The following is a 14,847-nucleotide window of genomic DNA, read 5'->3' as shown; positions in this document are numbered from 1 at the left end:
TGCGGAGCCAGTAATTACTCAATCCGTAGAGGTTGAGTGGAGTGAAAATACTCCTCCACCGATGACACGCCCACAACTTTCAGGCCCCAACCCCTTTTCACCAGGGGCCATTGACAATCATCTGTGTGGAAAGAACTGCCCCATCCATCCAAATCTGTCTGTCTGTCTGTCTGTCTGTTTGTTTGTCTGTCTAGCTCAAATCAGTGCAATTTGTTTTAACAGGTGTCATTTCCTTGTGTGAAATTCAGCTTTTAACCGCTTATACTCTCAAGCAAGGACATTAAAATATATAATGCATTCGACCCCTAAACTGAATTTAGAAATGTATACCAGGATAAATTGCTTAAAGGGTTAGTTCACCCAAAAATGAAAATTCTCTCATTATTTACTCACCCTCATGCCATCTAAGATGTGAATGACTTTCTTTCTTCTGCTGAACACAAACAAAGATTTTTAGAAGAATATCTCAGCTCTGTAGCTACAAAAAGTAGATAAAGTCAGCATACAAGTAATACATAAGTCTCCAGTGATTTGATCAATGTCTTCTGAAGCGATCCAGTTTTGGGTGAGAACAGACCAAAAAATAACTCCTTTTTCACTTTACATCTTGACAGCAGTCTCTTTGGCGATCATGATTTCAAGCTCGATTACACTTCCTAGCACCATATTGACCTGTTTCATGTGACGTCACTGTATGACCGCGCCGCCATGTTTATGACCAAAATTCCATATACCTTCAGAAAGCTGCGCTGTGGGATGCGGCAAAAGTCAGCGAATTTTTTTTTCTATTTATAAATCTTGAAAAGGTGATACTGCTGTGTAATTACTAGAGACAAAATTTATTTTTTCTTTCAAAAAAGTATCTTTTAAGCGACGAAGAGGGAGAGCAGGGATAAAAACACTTGTGGGTCTTTGTTCATTTATTTAGACATGTCAGTTATCTGTACACGTGTCAATTATACTTATAACATCATCGATTCGGATATAATTAAACTGGAAATGCACATAGTACGATGTTATTCTTGAATAATTTAAATAAATAAAAAAGTACTATAATGTGAATAGCTTATATTTACTGTGTATATACTAATGTTAGTCAAACAACACTTCATAAGATTATGAAGCACAGACATTATTTACACCACCAGACTACAATGCTATCATTAGTCATCTACACTAATATGCCTCAGTTGCTTTCAGTGTATTCTTCATGAGTTAAAAGCAGCTCTTACATTCATACAGACAGGATCATCACAGATGTTTTGTAATATTTTGACCAAATCAGAGCAGAAAACAACACAAACGTGTAATGAGAGATGTTCACGGTGATGTACCGGTAGGCATTTGACGTCACTGAAACTTTATTGAAAAAATACTGTGCTCTGCACATGCGTCAAGTGCTAGAAAATATAATCGAGCTTGAAATTATGATCATGCCTAGAGACTGCGATGACAAGATGTAAAGTGAAAAAGGAGTTCTATTTTGGTCTGTTCTCACACAAAAACAACTGGATTGCTTCAAAAGACATTGATTAAACCACTGGAGTCATATGGATTACTTTTATTCTGACTTTATCTCCTTTTTGGAGCTACAAAGGCCTGATCACCATTCCCTTGCATTGTATGGACCTATGGAGCTAAAATATTCTTCTAAAAATCTTCGTTTGTGTTCAGCAGAAGAAAGTCATACACATCTGGGATGCAATTAAAGTGTGTAAATGTTGAGAAAATGTTTATTTTGGGTGAACTATCCCTTTAACAGATCACCACAATGAACATTTTTGTTAGTCAAAGAACACTGGCAAGATATCACGTTACTCCTAGTCGTATGTACTGTACAGTGGATGTTTAAATCAGTCAGTTGAGATACGATGGAAGTGAATGGCTCTTGCGAGTGTGTGTGTGTGTGTGTGTGTGTGTGTGAGTAAGAAAAGACCTTGAGTCTCTTGACTTGAGCAAGTTTATCCTGTAATACTTTTGTGTTTACAAACAGGCCCCATTCATGACAGACGGAGCTGTGCAAACACTCAGATAATGACTCCTAACGCAAGCTTAATCACTCACGCCTCCACTAGACAAAGACAGCAACCAAGAGGACCTTGCTACACAGTTACTCTATTCGTGAACAACTAGTATGTACTATGATGCCTTCTCTAGTTCAGAGTTCAGAGGTTGTTTGCATATTTTTGTGATGTTGTAAGTTAGATTTGGTAAGCATTGTGCCTACAATTCCAGTTTGGAATAGCACATGGTGCTGTGGATGGCACTGCTAAAATTATATTGCTTAGTGTATATACAAAAGTATATATTAGTGAATTGTTATTTGTATACTCTCTCTCTCTCTCTCTCTCTCTCTCTCTCTCTCTCTTTGTTTGTTTGTTTTTAAATGATAAAACATTAGATATGCTTTGGGTTATCAAACATAAGTGAGTCATGTCTATAGTTAATATGATGAACTACACCAGTGGTTACTCTGCTAGGATACCTGTGTGAACTTGTGGGTAAAGGACTTCATACATCCATTGAAAATGACTTTGGGGCCAGTTAAAAGTCATTGCAAAAATAGCTCCAAAAAGTGTAGTTAGTTATAAGAAAAGCTCTAGCATCATTTGTTTGCAGATACCAGTTTGTGTGATATTTTGTGATTATATGCAAAGACATTCAAAGATTTTTATGAGCTCAAATACTTTTGGGGACATTTGTTTGTACCATAACAATATTACCAAGTATAATTTACAATTTAAACATTAGAGTGAAATTGTTATTCTATTTTAAGAGGAAAGAGTGGAACTTAAATTATTGCCCATCACCTACACATTAGAATTGCCACTATACAAAGTGCTCTGTGCACTCAGACAGGTCGACTGGGGATGATTTGGCACTCTTGGAGGTTTCTCTCTCTCATTATTGGTTTAGTATTCCGTAATCTCAGTGCTTTCTATAAGTCCAAAGGTCTCTAGGGTGTGTTTAAAAGTGCAAGTGACTGATCGGGCGGCTCTGTCAGGTATTTCAGCTATAACACTCAGATTACAGGCTAATAGACATTCTGAATAGCAGCGAGTAAACAGCAAGTCTACATGCCAGAGACTTGCTTGGAAATCAATCACTGAGACGCGTGCGGCCACAAATGGCCATTTGCATTATGTTTTCCTTGTTACTGTATGCTCGAGATGTTTGATTGTGTCTCAACCTCTATGGCAACCAAATCAATCTTGCCAGCCATTTGTGCACCTGCTCTTTCATTGGTTACTTATGCACACTGTCACACATTAACTCTAAAACCCTACTTTAAAGGGATAGTTCACCCATAAATGGTTCACCAGTCTTTATGTTGTTTCAATCCTGTATGACTTTCTTGCTTCCGTGGAACACAAATGTCAGAAAGAATGTTAGCCAGTTAGTCAGTTATGTTAGTCAGTCACCGTTCACCATTCACACCATCCATTTTCTTTGTTCTGTCCATGCAATGAAAATGACACAATGTTACTTTGAAGAAAAGAAAGTCAACATGAAATAACATTAAGGTGAGTTATGACAAAATTTTCATTTTTGGGTGAACTCTCCCATTAAGGAGCCACACAATAGCCACTGATTTCCTGTCAGTATAATGTGCTCATGGTAACGAAGCACATTGTAATTATATTAGAGCAATTTATTTAGAAAAAAGTACTAGCATTCAAATTAAGTCTCCAAAGTACCTATAAATAAAATAGCTTTCCTGTTGAAATGGCGATACATAATGACATTAAAATAAATATAACGCGATTTAAAACATGTCTCAGTCTCGCTCTAGATAAGGGGAGTTTTGATTTACTTTAGTTGAGCAGTGGAGCATCGATGTCATTGTGCAATGACTCAATCAAATGATGTTGATGCTTGATGTGAAGTGTGGTGCACAGCCTTCTGTTGTGTTTTGTGATGTCTTCTTGGTATGAAAACATATAATGGCGGTTGGTTTTTCCTCTTTTTCTCTACTCCACAACCTCCTACCTTTCTTTTCATGCCTGAACATGTGTCTGTGCACATGTCTTTATCTGATTCCTGATTCTCCACATCTGAGCGTGGATGGACGACAATTCATACACATTAACAACATGTGATGTAATCTCACCAAATGTAATTTTTCTCATCTTAATTTGCCTTCATTTTTCTGTCTCTGTCACGAGAAGATGACATAATATGAAACACTGCTGATGTATTTAAGGACTAGTACACCGATAGGGAAGGATATGGAATTGGAATTTCTTGTGTTTATTATATTAGCAACAAGATGTACCCAGAATCATGTAGTATAATACAGAAGCAGATGCAGTACATCTAGCAAGACATTTAGAGTGCAACTTACATACAGTAGCCACTAAATGTATTTGGACACTGAAGTCACACTTAAAAATGTATTGATGTCATTGCATTAGATAACAAGATATCAAACCAAGTGGAACCTGCAAACAAAAGTTGCTCAACCTTTTTTCAGAACTAACCTAACTTAACCTAACCCAATTTTTGCAATTAGTTTTAACCAACTTGTGCCAAGGTCATTTTTTAGTGGACATATGAAGTCAGTTTCCCTCAGATTTACTCAGGTGTCCAAGAGTAACCACAGGTGTAGTTCCCCCCATTGTCTGACAACCAGAAAGTGTCCAAATACTTTGTCTTTATTTTGAAAAGTAGGATATTCTTCTATCTTCTTGGGAACTATTTTACTTGAAAAGCGTGCTTTTACCATTTTTCTTAAAAATAAATGGCACTTTGATCTAATACAATGCCTTTCGTACAAGCGTGTTAAGTATCCAAATGCTTCGTGAGTACATTCAGTGGCCCTACAATTAACTATATTGTAGCTATATGTATTCAGAGTAAAAAGCTGGTTCTCAGCTAGTTTTGCTTCATGGCCCAGATTTTCATTTGACATCAAGTGCTGAACCAACACAACACCAAAATTGTTTATTTACAAACATGTCAAACATTGACATTTACCATTAACTGCATATGCTCAACAATATGCGCAATTACATGAAATATGCTGCATAGAAAATTATGCAATGTATGCAATTTCTAAATGCAAAACATCATCATAAGTGTGTTTACACATGCAACAAACACTGGGTCAAATAGAATATTACACTGTAAAAAATGAAATTGCATTTTATCCAGCTTATGGGGGTTTTTGAGTCACAGAAACTCAAAATGTAAATGACTTTGCATCTATATAAAAACACATGTTAGACCAACAATAGTCCCCCAAATTTTGTCCCAACTAGTCAAACAGAGTTGTCTGAATGAACAATTTCATGTTGAACAGTGTTGCTGATGTGTGAGTTCCCAGCATGCATTGCAACATGAATACATTTTGTGGTTAGTGTTTTAGACTTGTTCCTTACTGTTTGCTGACTTTATTTATGCTTTTTGTTGTTGTTGTTGTTTTTTGGCACTGTTAGGTAAGAGTTGTGTGGTGATGTTAGGAGCTCATCTTTTAACTTGAGGTTTGTTGATTGTCACCGTTATTTAGGTTTGTGTGTTAAGGATTGAGGTCTATTGTGTGTCTACAGCAAACAATTACTCATACCACCTTGCCTCGCAAGTCATACCTCTCTCTTCAGAGGCAATTATTGCTGGTAACTTCATATAAAAATACTTTAAATGGTGCCAAAAATAAAGTTCTCACATTGTGAATTGTCAGTTGGCTGAACTAGAAATTAGTAGTTCTCTCAAAAATTATTTTTGCATTTAGTGAACAAACAAATTCACATTGACTAAACAAAGCAATGTTACTGAGGACAATTATTCAAACATTGTTGAGAGAACCCAAAAATCATACTGCATCATGTTGCGTTGAATTTTTAAGTTTGCTCAACGATTCCTTTTTTACAGTGTAGTATAAGCCACATTACCAAGTAGCAGTATTATTTGCGGCAAAATACCATAGAGTTTGATTGAGAAATGTTAATAAGCCCATCTATTTTGGTATCCTTACTATGAACATTTATATGATAAATTGCATTTTATTATTTGCATTTAGCATTGTTGGTAACACTTTACAATAAGGTTCCATTTGTTAACATTAGTTAATGCATTAGGTTTCATGAACTATCAATGAACAATAATTTTTTACAGCATTTATTAATATTTGTTAATGCTAGGGGAAAACAATACAATTGTTCATTGTTAGTTACTAGTGCACTAACTAATGCTAACACATAAAACTTTTGATTTTAAAAATGTATTACTATTTGTTGAAATTAACATTAACTAGGATTAATAAATGCTGTAAAAAGTGTACTTCATTGTTAGTTCATGTTAACTAATGTTAACAAATGGAACCTTATTGTAAAGATTTACTGCATAGTTTTTTCCTTGCTGCCTGCCACCAAGAACAGAACAGATCATTTTTGGGTCACGACCCACCAGTTGAGAACCACTGGTATAAACTATGTCTGATTGCTAAACATTGAAGCTTGAGGGCGAAACTTGTGTTACATCAAAATGCACAAGAAGATCCCAAACAAATCAGCATGAAAAAATTTAACTTGAGAAGAAGTACATCCATGCACACATTTTCTATCTGACATAGGCTGAAGTCAAGGCTTGCTGTTGCTCAGTTCTGATCATAGGTACGGGTCAGCTGTAAAAGCAGCTACTCCCCGTGTTTGTGCAGCAGGTGGATGCTACAGGACTGCTGTTCTTTTGTACGTGTGGACTGGGGGTTGAAGCAGACATTCTAACCGCTTTACACAAGAACCGGACCCTGGCGTTCCAATCCATGTAACTGTTGTCTCCACCCCTTCTGCCTCCATTCTGCCATCGTCTTTTTCTTCCTAAACCACCCTTTTGTTGTGTTTTTCTGATAGCATTTCTGGCTCCTTGTTGTCAGAGCCCTAAATGAGTCTTGACTGGCCTGTGGGCCACTGGAGAAGCACAAAGGAGAGCCTTCCCCTCGCTACAGTGGAGCCATTGTGGCTTTCAACAATGCACTAATTGGCGACGACAATTAAGCACGACCAGCACTCAGGTTCAATTTGCCCACTCCTCAACACAAATCAGGCAAATGAGTCAGACTGTGCACATGCAGCTCACACACACATTCACACGGCCTCGCTAAAACAACAGCTATCCTTATATGCGTAGCGCAGCTACCAAATATACTCTCCCAACCCTTCTGTGAGTATATGTAATAGGTGTTAAGAGATGCACTGCAGGAGAGCCATACTGTGAGGACAGTGAAACAAGAACGACGTGTTGAGCTTGTCAGGACGGATTGGGCATTTTCTCTTTTCTTTTGACCATTTTTATGTTTTATGATTTTTAGAATGACGGAAACAACAAATTCCGCTTTGATATTCAATGTGGAATATGATGCATAGAAAGCAGCTTCATAAAACATTTTTTTTATATTTAGGTAAAACTGAACTTCACCACAGTTCATCTATTGTTCATTGTGTGTGAACAAAAAACAAAACAAATCCCTGCTTATCCTCAAAAACATCCCCTTGACACAAAAAAATCTTCACCGTTCCAAACAAGGAAGCAGCAAGTTCAGATATGTGTGAAAACACTAGTTTAAAAAAAATCGTAAATGTTGAGCTGTCACACATTAAGACCGTAATGGAGTTTCGGATCAGCAGGACGCCTCGATTTAAGCCAATGCTCGACAACCCCAAAGTCATCAGCTTTAAGAGTTTGCGAACAAACACATTTGCACAAAAACACACTCACACAAAAGAGGAAGACTTGGCATGTTCCGGCCCATCGGCAGTGGCTAGATCCTGGTGGATTATTCTCTGTCAGAGAAAGGCTTTAGAGCTCTCTAAGGCCAGGACAAATTACTGTTCTCTTTCAAGAGAAGAAAAAGGGAGGGAAGGAGGAAAAAACACGAAGGAAGTGTTGAAAAAGTAAACCAGGGAGGAAGAGTGGCTGGCCATTAGCTTTACTGAGACATCACTTGGGAAAGAATTTAGGAAAGTTTGTGAAAATGTGTTAAACCAGCCTGGCTCCCTGCACATGTAAAACTATGAAAGTGAATACATGGATGAACAAGATACTGCCAGTCAAAAGTTTGGACACGCCTAATCATTCTCTACTACTACACCTTTTAGAATAATCATCATCAAGACTGTCAAATAACAAAAAAAATTTGTGTGCTGATACCGATAGTTTGGTGGTTCTGCTTTTTTATGCTACCTTGTTTCAAATCTCTAATAATTAATTGCACAACTTCGAAAGAAATTGAAATAATACCTTTGTTCTCTACATCTCTTCAAGTATTCCATGTTTCAGAGTAACTGGTTATAAACAAAACACTGGAATAAAAAGCACATGATTAACTTATATTAACATTCTTAACTCACATTAACTGAATTCTGAATAGCCTCCTGTCACACTCACATTAAATCGGTAAGATTCCTTCTTTTTTAAACACTCTTAACTCACATTTTAGGGATTGTCCATCCAGAAATGAAAATTCGCTCATCAATTGCTCAACCTCATGTCATCACATATGCGTATGACTTTCTTTCTTCAGCAGAACACAAACAAACATTTTTAGGAGGTCCATACAATGCAAGTGAATGGTTACCAGAACTCCAAAAGCTCCAAAAAGGAGATAAAGTCAGCATAAAAATAATCCATAAGACTCCAGTGGTTTGATCAATATCTTCTGAAGCAATCCAGTTGGTTTTGGGTGAGAACAGACCAAAATGTAACTCCTTTTCCCCTTTACATCTAATCTTTGGAGTCTCTACTGTAGGCACGATCATGATTTCAAGCTCAATTACATGTTCTAGCACTGTGCGCATGCGTCAAGCACTAGGACATGTAATTGAGTTTGAAATAATACATAACGCTATCATAGATGACACTATAGGAAGTGTAATCGAGCTTGAAATCTTGATCACCAAGGAGACTGCTGTCAAACTGTACAGTGAAAAAGTCACACCCAAAACCAACTGGATCACTTCAGAAGACTTTGGTTAAACCACTAGTGTCTTATGAATTCTTTTTGGTGCTTTTGGAGTTCTGGTCACCATTCACTTGTATTGTATGGACCTACAGAGCTGAGATATTTTTCTAAAAATCTTTGTGTTCAGCAGAAGAAAGAAAGCAAAACACACTTCTGGGATGCCATGAGAGTGAGTAAATGATAAGAGAATTTTAATTTTTGGGTGAACTAACCCTTTAACTGAATTCTGAATGATGAAGCTTGTATCCATTTAGCTGAAGCAGTCTCCACTTTAGCTTTAATAAGCTTGTCATATTCCTTACTGTGTGGAGCTCTACGTTGAGTAATAAAATGAGTTGTGTTAAAAGATTTAACAGTAGTTCCACCTCGAGAAATTCTAGCAGTGAAAAGATAACAAATGTAATTATGTAGTGACCAAAAAAAAAAAAAAAAAAAAAAAAAAAAGTAAACAAATCAAAACACTTCATATTCTAAGCAGCCAGTAGATTTTCCTAGATTACAGCTCTCTGGGAATTTTCTCAAACTTTTTGAGGTGCCACTTGGGATGCTTTTTAAACAGTATTGAAGGAGTTCCTATATACTCTGGGCACTTGTGAGATGCTTTTCCTTCTCTATTCTGTCCAATTCATCCTTTTAAAAATGTTTTAACCTCAATCCTAGTTTTGTAAAGAATTTCCTATGTAAGCACAATTTATATTTTATCTGCAAAACTAATTTAAAACATTTAAGCATAAGCCTTTAGATCAAAATAATGTGCAACAATTTCAGTCAGTTGTGTCCAAACTTTTGACTGGTAGTGTATGTTGAACAAATATTTAAAATCCCTTGAAGAAAATTCTGCTATGGTTACTATTCTCTGTATAGCCAATGATATCAATGTTTATATGTGGTGTAGTTAAATCGATACCACAATGTATCAGCTTAGCAAAAAATTAGAAGCCTCATGCTGTGGTCTACAACAGGTCCAGTGGTTTTTGGTTCAACTCCAGACAGAACCAGATACAAGCATGTGGTTTTTAATTTGGGATTAGCTCGTGAGTCAGTGCTTGGACCTACTCTGGTGCACTCGGACCCAAAAGGGAACACCACGATGATACATTTGTTCCACTGCTTCCAGGCTGTGTGGCTCACTTTGTGTTCCATGCAGAATTGTAATTATTTTGCAAAATCCTAAAAATTCAATTCAGGTCAGGATATGTTAAGTAATTTACTTTATTGGCATCAGTTGTAAAAAAAAAAAAAAAAAGTATCATTATATTTTTTTTGGAAGGAACCTGCACCAGTACTGAAACACAAATTTTTGTAGTTGCATAAGAGGTTGTCTGTAGTGGAGAGTTTACAGGATACAAGAAAGCACAGAGCAATTCCAGGAAATTATAGACACAGTTAAATTGAGGTGAAGAACATAAATACAATAAATACTTCTGAAACAGAAAACTGTTATGTAAATATACGACCAAGATCAACATGATGGCTGAAAAAGGAACATTGATTGTACCTTCAACAAATACAAGAAAATAAAAGACCGATTTGGTGTATAGCAAGGAAGAAAATTAACCAAGAACATTCTCCGAGTTCAGATCCCTTTTTGTTTGTCCCTCCATGACCATTATACAGTTTGTTCAGAATCCCTGATTTCAAAGTGACATTAGAACAGTGCGAATAATGCAAGTCATAATAACCATTTAAAGTAATACATACAACTTTCAAAGCTAATAGATTGCAAATACACCATTACTTCCTACAGCAGTGGTTCCCAACCCTGTTCCAGGAGGCCCCCCAACACACACATTTTGGATATCTTCCTAATCAAACACACCTGATTCAACTCATCAGCTCATTAGTGGAGACTCCAAGACCTGAGTTGGGTGTGTCAGAAAAGAAAGATATACAAAATGTGCAGTGTTGGGGGGCCTCCAGGAACAGGGTTGGGAACCACTGTCCTACAGAATCATTGTTTTTCTGAGGAAGCTGTAAATAATGGTGCATTTAGTTTAATTCAAGCTTAAATGGAGAAATGGTGAGATCTCTCATTGGAAAACTAGAGATCGCCAGATTCTAGGATGCACAGTCAGGGGCAATTCCTATTTTAGTAAGGTAAGTAAAGGTCTTAGCCTTCAAATAACAAAACATCCAATAGGTAATTATATTACAATATATTCTATAGCCTGATATTCTGATTAGATTAAATACTGAAACATTTTTCTCTCACAAACTGAATGACTATAGCTTGCTAATCGGTGAACATCAACAGGCCAAAGCATTGGCTTTTAATTTAAGGCAGGCAAAGAGATACAGGTTCAATAAATAGGATCCAATATTAAGCAGTTGAACAACTAACACAACCATCCATCATTTTACACTCTCCTATCGCACAACACCCACACGTGAAATAACACTGAATTTCATTTCAAAGTAAACGAAGTATTCTTCGTGCAAATGTAAACGTAAAACATAAGCTCTATTGAAATGAACCGATTTTCTTACAAAATGAAATATAACATGGTAGCAAATGATATGTACTCTTAAGTTGACCTAGTCCCACTTCCAAGAGCTCAGTAACTGAACATTCTTGGCCTGTAATAGACTAAATCACAGCAGAAGGTTCCTCATGGTGTCAAATATAAAACATTCGGCTTCAGTCAGAATGCATTACCATACAGTTCAAGTTTAGTATAATGGATAACAACTAAAAACAAAGTATTTTTACTATCATCGAAAACCAAGTAATAGCTGGTTTTTGATGAATGATTACACTTTATATCAATGGAATGAAGCTAAATGTTGTTTATATCTGAAGCTTCTGTTTGCTGGTTAGGTGTCCAGAGGAAGATCATCATTGTCATTATCTGCTACTGTATGCTTATACAGAAAAAGAGAAGAAAGAACAAAGCAAACGGAGTAAAACAATCCTAGAAACATCGATCAGCTCACTACGTTTACAATGGGGGGGTGAAGGGGTTGGTGATTAGTCTTTTTTTTTTTTTTTTTTTTTTTTGTTGCATTGTCCACATGTTGTCCCCTTGGAGAAGTACAGGTCTCTCTGAAGAACATGAAGTCAAATAAGGCATCAAAAGCAAAACAATTGATTTTATTGCCGATTCTTAGTTCAGGTAGCGAGAAAACTTAGTATGAACGCAAACCCAGAGAGACGGCACTGATCCAAAGCAGAGGTCAGTTAGACAATGTGAATTATGAGCTCCTCCACAGCGGGTGTGCTTTACAATTCTTGTTAAAAAGACCTTACCATGGCTAAACAAAGCCCCAGAACTCAGGACTGTAATTTTGGGGCTTGGTGGCAGAGGATAGTTTGTAATCATAGCCCAAGCGGTTAGCATGAACACCGTGGTTCGGCTGCTTATAGGCAGTGCCACTGAATGTTGATAAACACTCGCGCAACTGTTTAACTCCAGCTGGATGGGACAAAGCACCAATCTTACTTCACACTACACCCCAATTTGAGCCATCAGTGCAGTTTGCAAAGCTGAAAGTGTCAGGGGATCAGTCAAAAACATATATGGCAATATATGATGACTTATAAGTTCAACAACACTGAAATTAAGTGGAAAAAAATCCCCAGTAATGACCAGCTGACCTTCACATAAGTTGCTTGTCTTTCCTTCATAAATTTAATTTTTCATGTGAAAGAGAACTTGTGGTTTGTGTAAGGAAGCAGATATACTGAGCCCAGGTAGTTAAGCAAAATATATTTCAGTTCTAAGGATGTTTTTTATTCTTCATGCACCAAGGAATCGTAGGTTAACAACAGCACGGAGGGAATCCAAATGGAGCAGCCAGACCGCCATCTTGTAGTGTTCATTTTCGCAGAACCATTAATGGATTAGAAGCTCTATTTGTGTCCAGAAATTGGCTTGAATCATCGCTCTTGGATTGTGAGTCTGCCAAAGAGTGCATTATTTTACGTCTGTCAGTGAGAGTGTGTTTATGTGCAAGTGTGTGACAGTTCTTTGCCTGCATTTGCCGGTTGGCCCTGGCTGTCATTTTGTAGATGAAAGGGAAGGGTAAATTGGTTTCATTATGAAGCCTCTGCTCTTCGGGAGCTGAATTATTGTCTCGGTGCCCATCTCTCTCAGGTGAAGGATAAAGTAATAAACAAAAACTCCTCTGTTTCTCTGTTTTCAACAAACAGAGCACTTCCACCGGGGACCAAAGAAGCTTGTCGATCTTGGATACAGCAGCACTTGGATGTTATTAGTGCAGTGGGCTCTCTCATGCAGCTTGGCTCTTTGGAGGGCTGCACGGCTCTTCATAAATAGTCTCAGGTGTCCAGCTCGTAGCAGCCCAGCACCTCGTCATCAGGGCTGTCATGAGGGCCGTGCCTTCTCCAGAATGACGCTGGCTTCTTATGCAGTTCTCTGCGCACACATCGTGGGCATGGCTGGGCTCGCATCCGGCACTCGGCGTGGAAGACGGCTCCGCAGCCCTCGCACCTACAGTCAAAATTAGAGGAGTACTGGGTTAAATTTATTCAAATATTATATCAAATATTTTGTGAGGCAACTGATTGAGACATAAGCTTCAATAGTCACTGAAGACTATTTCCAACTGGATCTGGATGTACAAGAATATAGTATATTTTTGAATACAATTACGACTATTTGCTGAAAGACAAATAGAAAGTGAATAACCTATCTAGCCTGCCTCAGAAGACATAAAATTAACTTTACTAGGATAATTAGAAGTTTAAGGCTCATTTCTGTAAAGAGAGACTTCTTGCTATGTACCAGCATGGGCGGTAGTTGCCCAGTGGTTATTTGGGCTGCCAAGTCAAGAGTAAATCCCAAGGTCACTGCTGGCCAAGAGGTTGGGCCATACTAACCAAAGATACACTTAGTGGTCTATTCCTAAAATAGTCTACGCCTTGCCTAAAACAAATAATAAAAAAGCCTTATCCTTGATTAGAATTTTAAAAAATGTATTGCTCTTAATATGTCTAATTTGAAGCATGAACAGAACAAATTTTTGTGGGTCATTCATTAATCCATTCTTGCATAAATTGTTACATTGAATGGAATGAGACAACTTACACTCACTGAGCACTTTATTAGGAACACCTGTACACCTAATTATTCATGCGATTATCTAATCAGCCAATCGTGTGGCATCAGTAAATGCATAAAATCAAGCAGATACGGGCCAGGAGCTTCAATTAATGTTCAAATCAAATGGGAAAAAATGTGATCTCTGTGATTTAGACCATGGCATGACTGCTGGTGCCAGACGGGCTGGTCTGAGTTTTTCTGCAACTGCTGATCTCCTGGGCTTTTCATGGACAACAATCACTACAGTTTACTCAGAATAGTGCCAAAAACATAAAACATCCACTGATTGGCAGTTCTGTAGACAGAAGCGCTTTGTTGATGAGAAGTCAACGGAGAACGGCCAGACTGGTTTGCACTGACAGAAAGGCTACGGGAACTCAGATAACCACTCTGTACAATTGTAGTGAGCAGAATAGCATCTCAGAATGCACAACACGTCAAACCCTGTGGCTGATGGGCTACAACAGCAGACCACGTCAGGTACATTATTTGTGCTCAGTGAGTGCATGTAAAAATGATTTTACAATGATTTTCACAGAAAGTCGTTCTGTTCATCTTTCATGAATGAGATCCAATGTGATTTCCTCTCTATAGAGAACTCCCGATCTCTACTGTGGTGATGAATGATGCCAAAAACAAAAAATATCCAGTGAGCGGCAGTTCTACGGACAGAAACACCTTGTTGATGAGAGAGGTCAACAGCGAATGGCCAGGGCTGAGTTTCCCAAAAGCACTGCAAGCTTAAATTGATCGTAGAGATTATTGGTGCCAATGGTTTCTACGATCTACTTACTTATTAGGGTTACGATGCTTTTGGGAAACACAATT

General features: G+C 37.6%; 1 protein-coding gene across 2 annotated transcripts in view; it reads right to left on the bottom strand.

Annotated features, from left to right (window-relative positions):
- Positions 1-10,150: 10,150 nt before the first annotated feature.
- plekhm3 (pleckstrin homology domain containing, family M, member 3) overlaps positions 10,151-14,847 on the bottom strand; it is a 59,718-nt gene continuing 55,021 nt past the window's right edge. For both annotated transcript variants that reach the window (XM_051708715.1, XM_051708716.1), the window contains one exon: positions 10,151-13,407. In XM_051708715.1, coding sequence (XP_051564675.1) covers positions 13,236-13,407 — 172 coding nt within the window. In that variant the 3' untranslated portion in view covers positions 10,151-13,235. The remainder of the gene's footprint in view (positions 13,408-14,847) is intronic.

Source organism: Myxocyprinus asiaticus, chromosome 10, assembly GCF_019703515.2.
Source record: "Myxocyprinus asiaticus isolate MX2 ecotype Aquarium Trade chromosome 10, UBuf_Myxa_2, whole genome shotgun sequence".
NCBI lineage: Eukaryota > Metazoa > Chordata > Actinopteri > Cypriniformes > Catostomidae > Myxocyprinus > Myxocyprinus asiaticus.
This window is presented reverse-complemented; position numbering and strand designations above follow the sequence as displayed.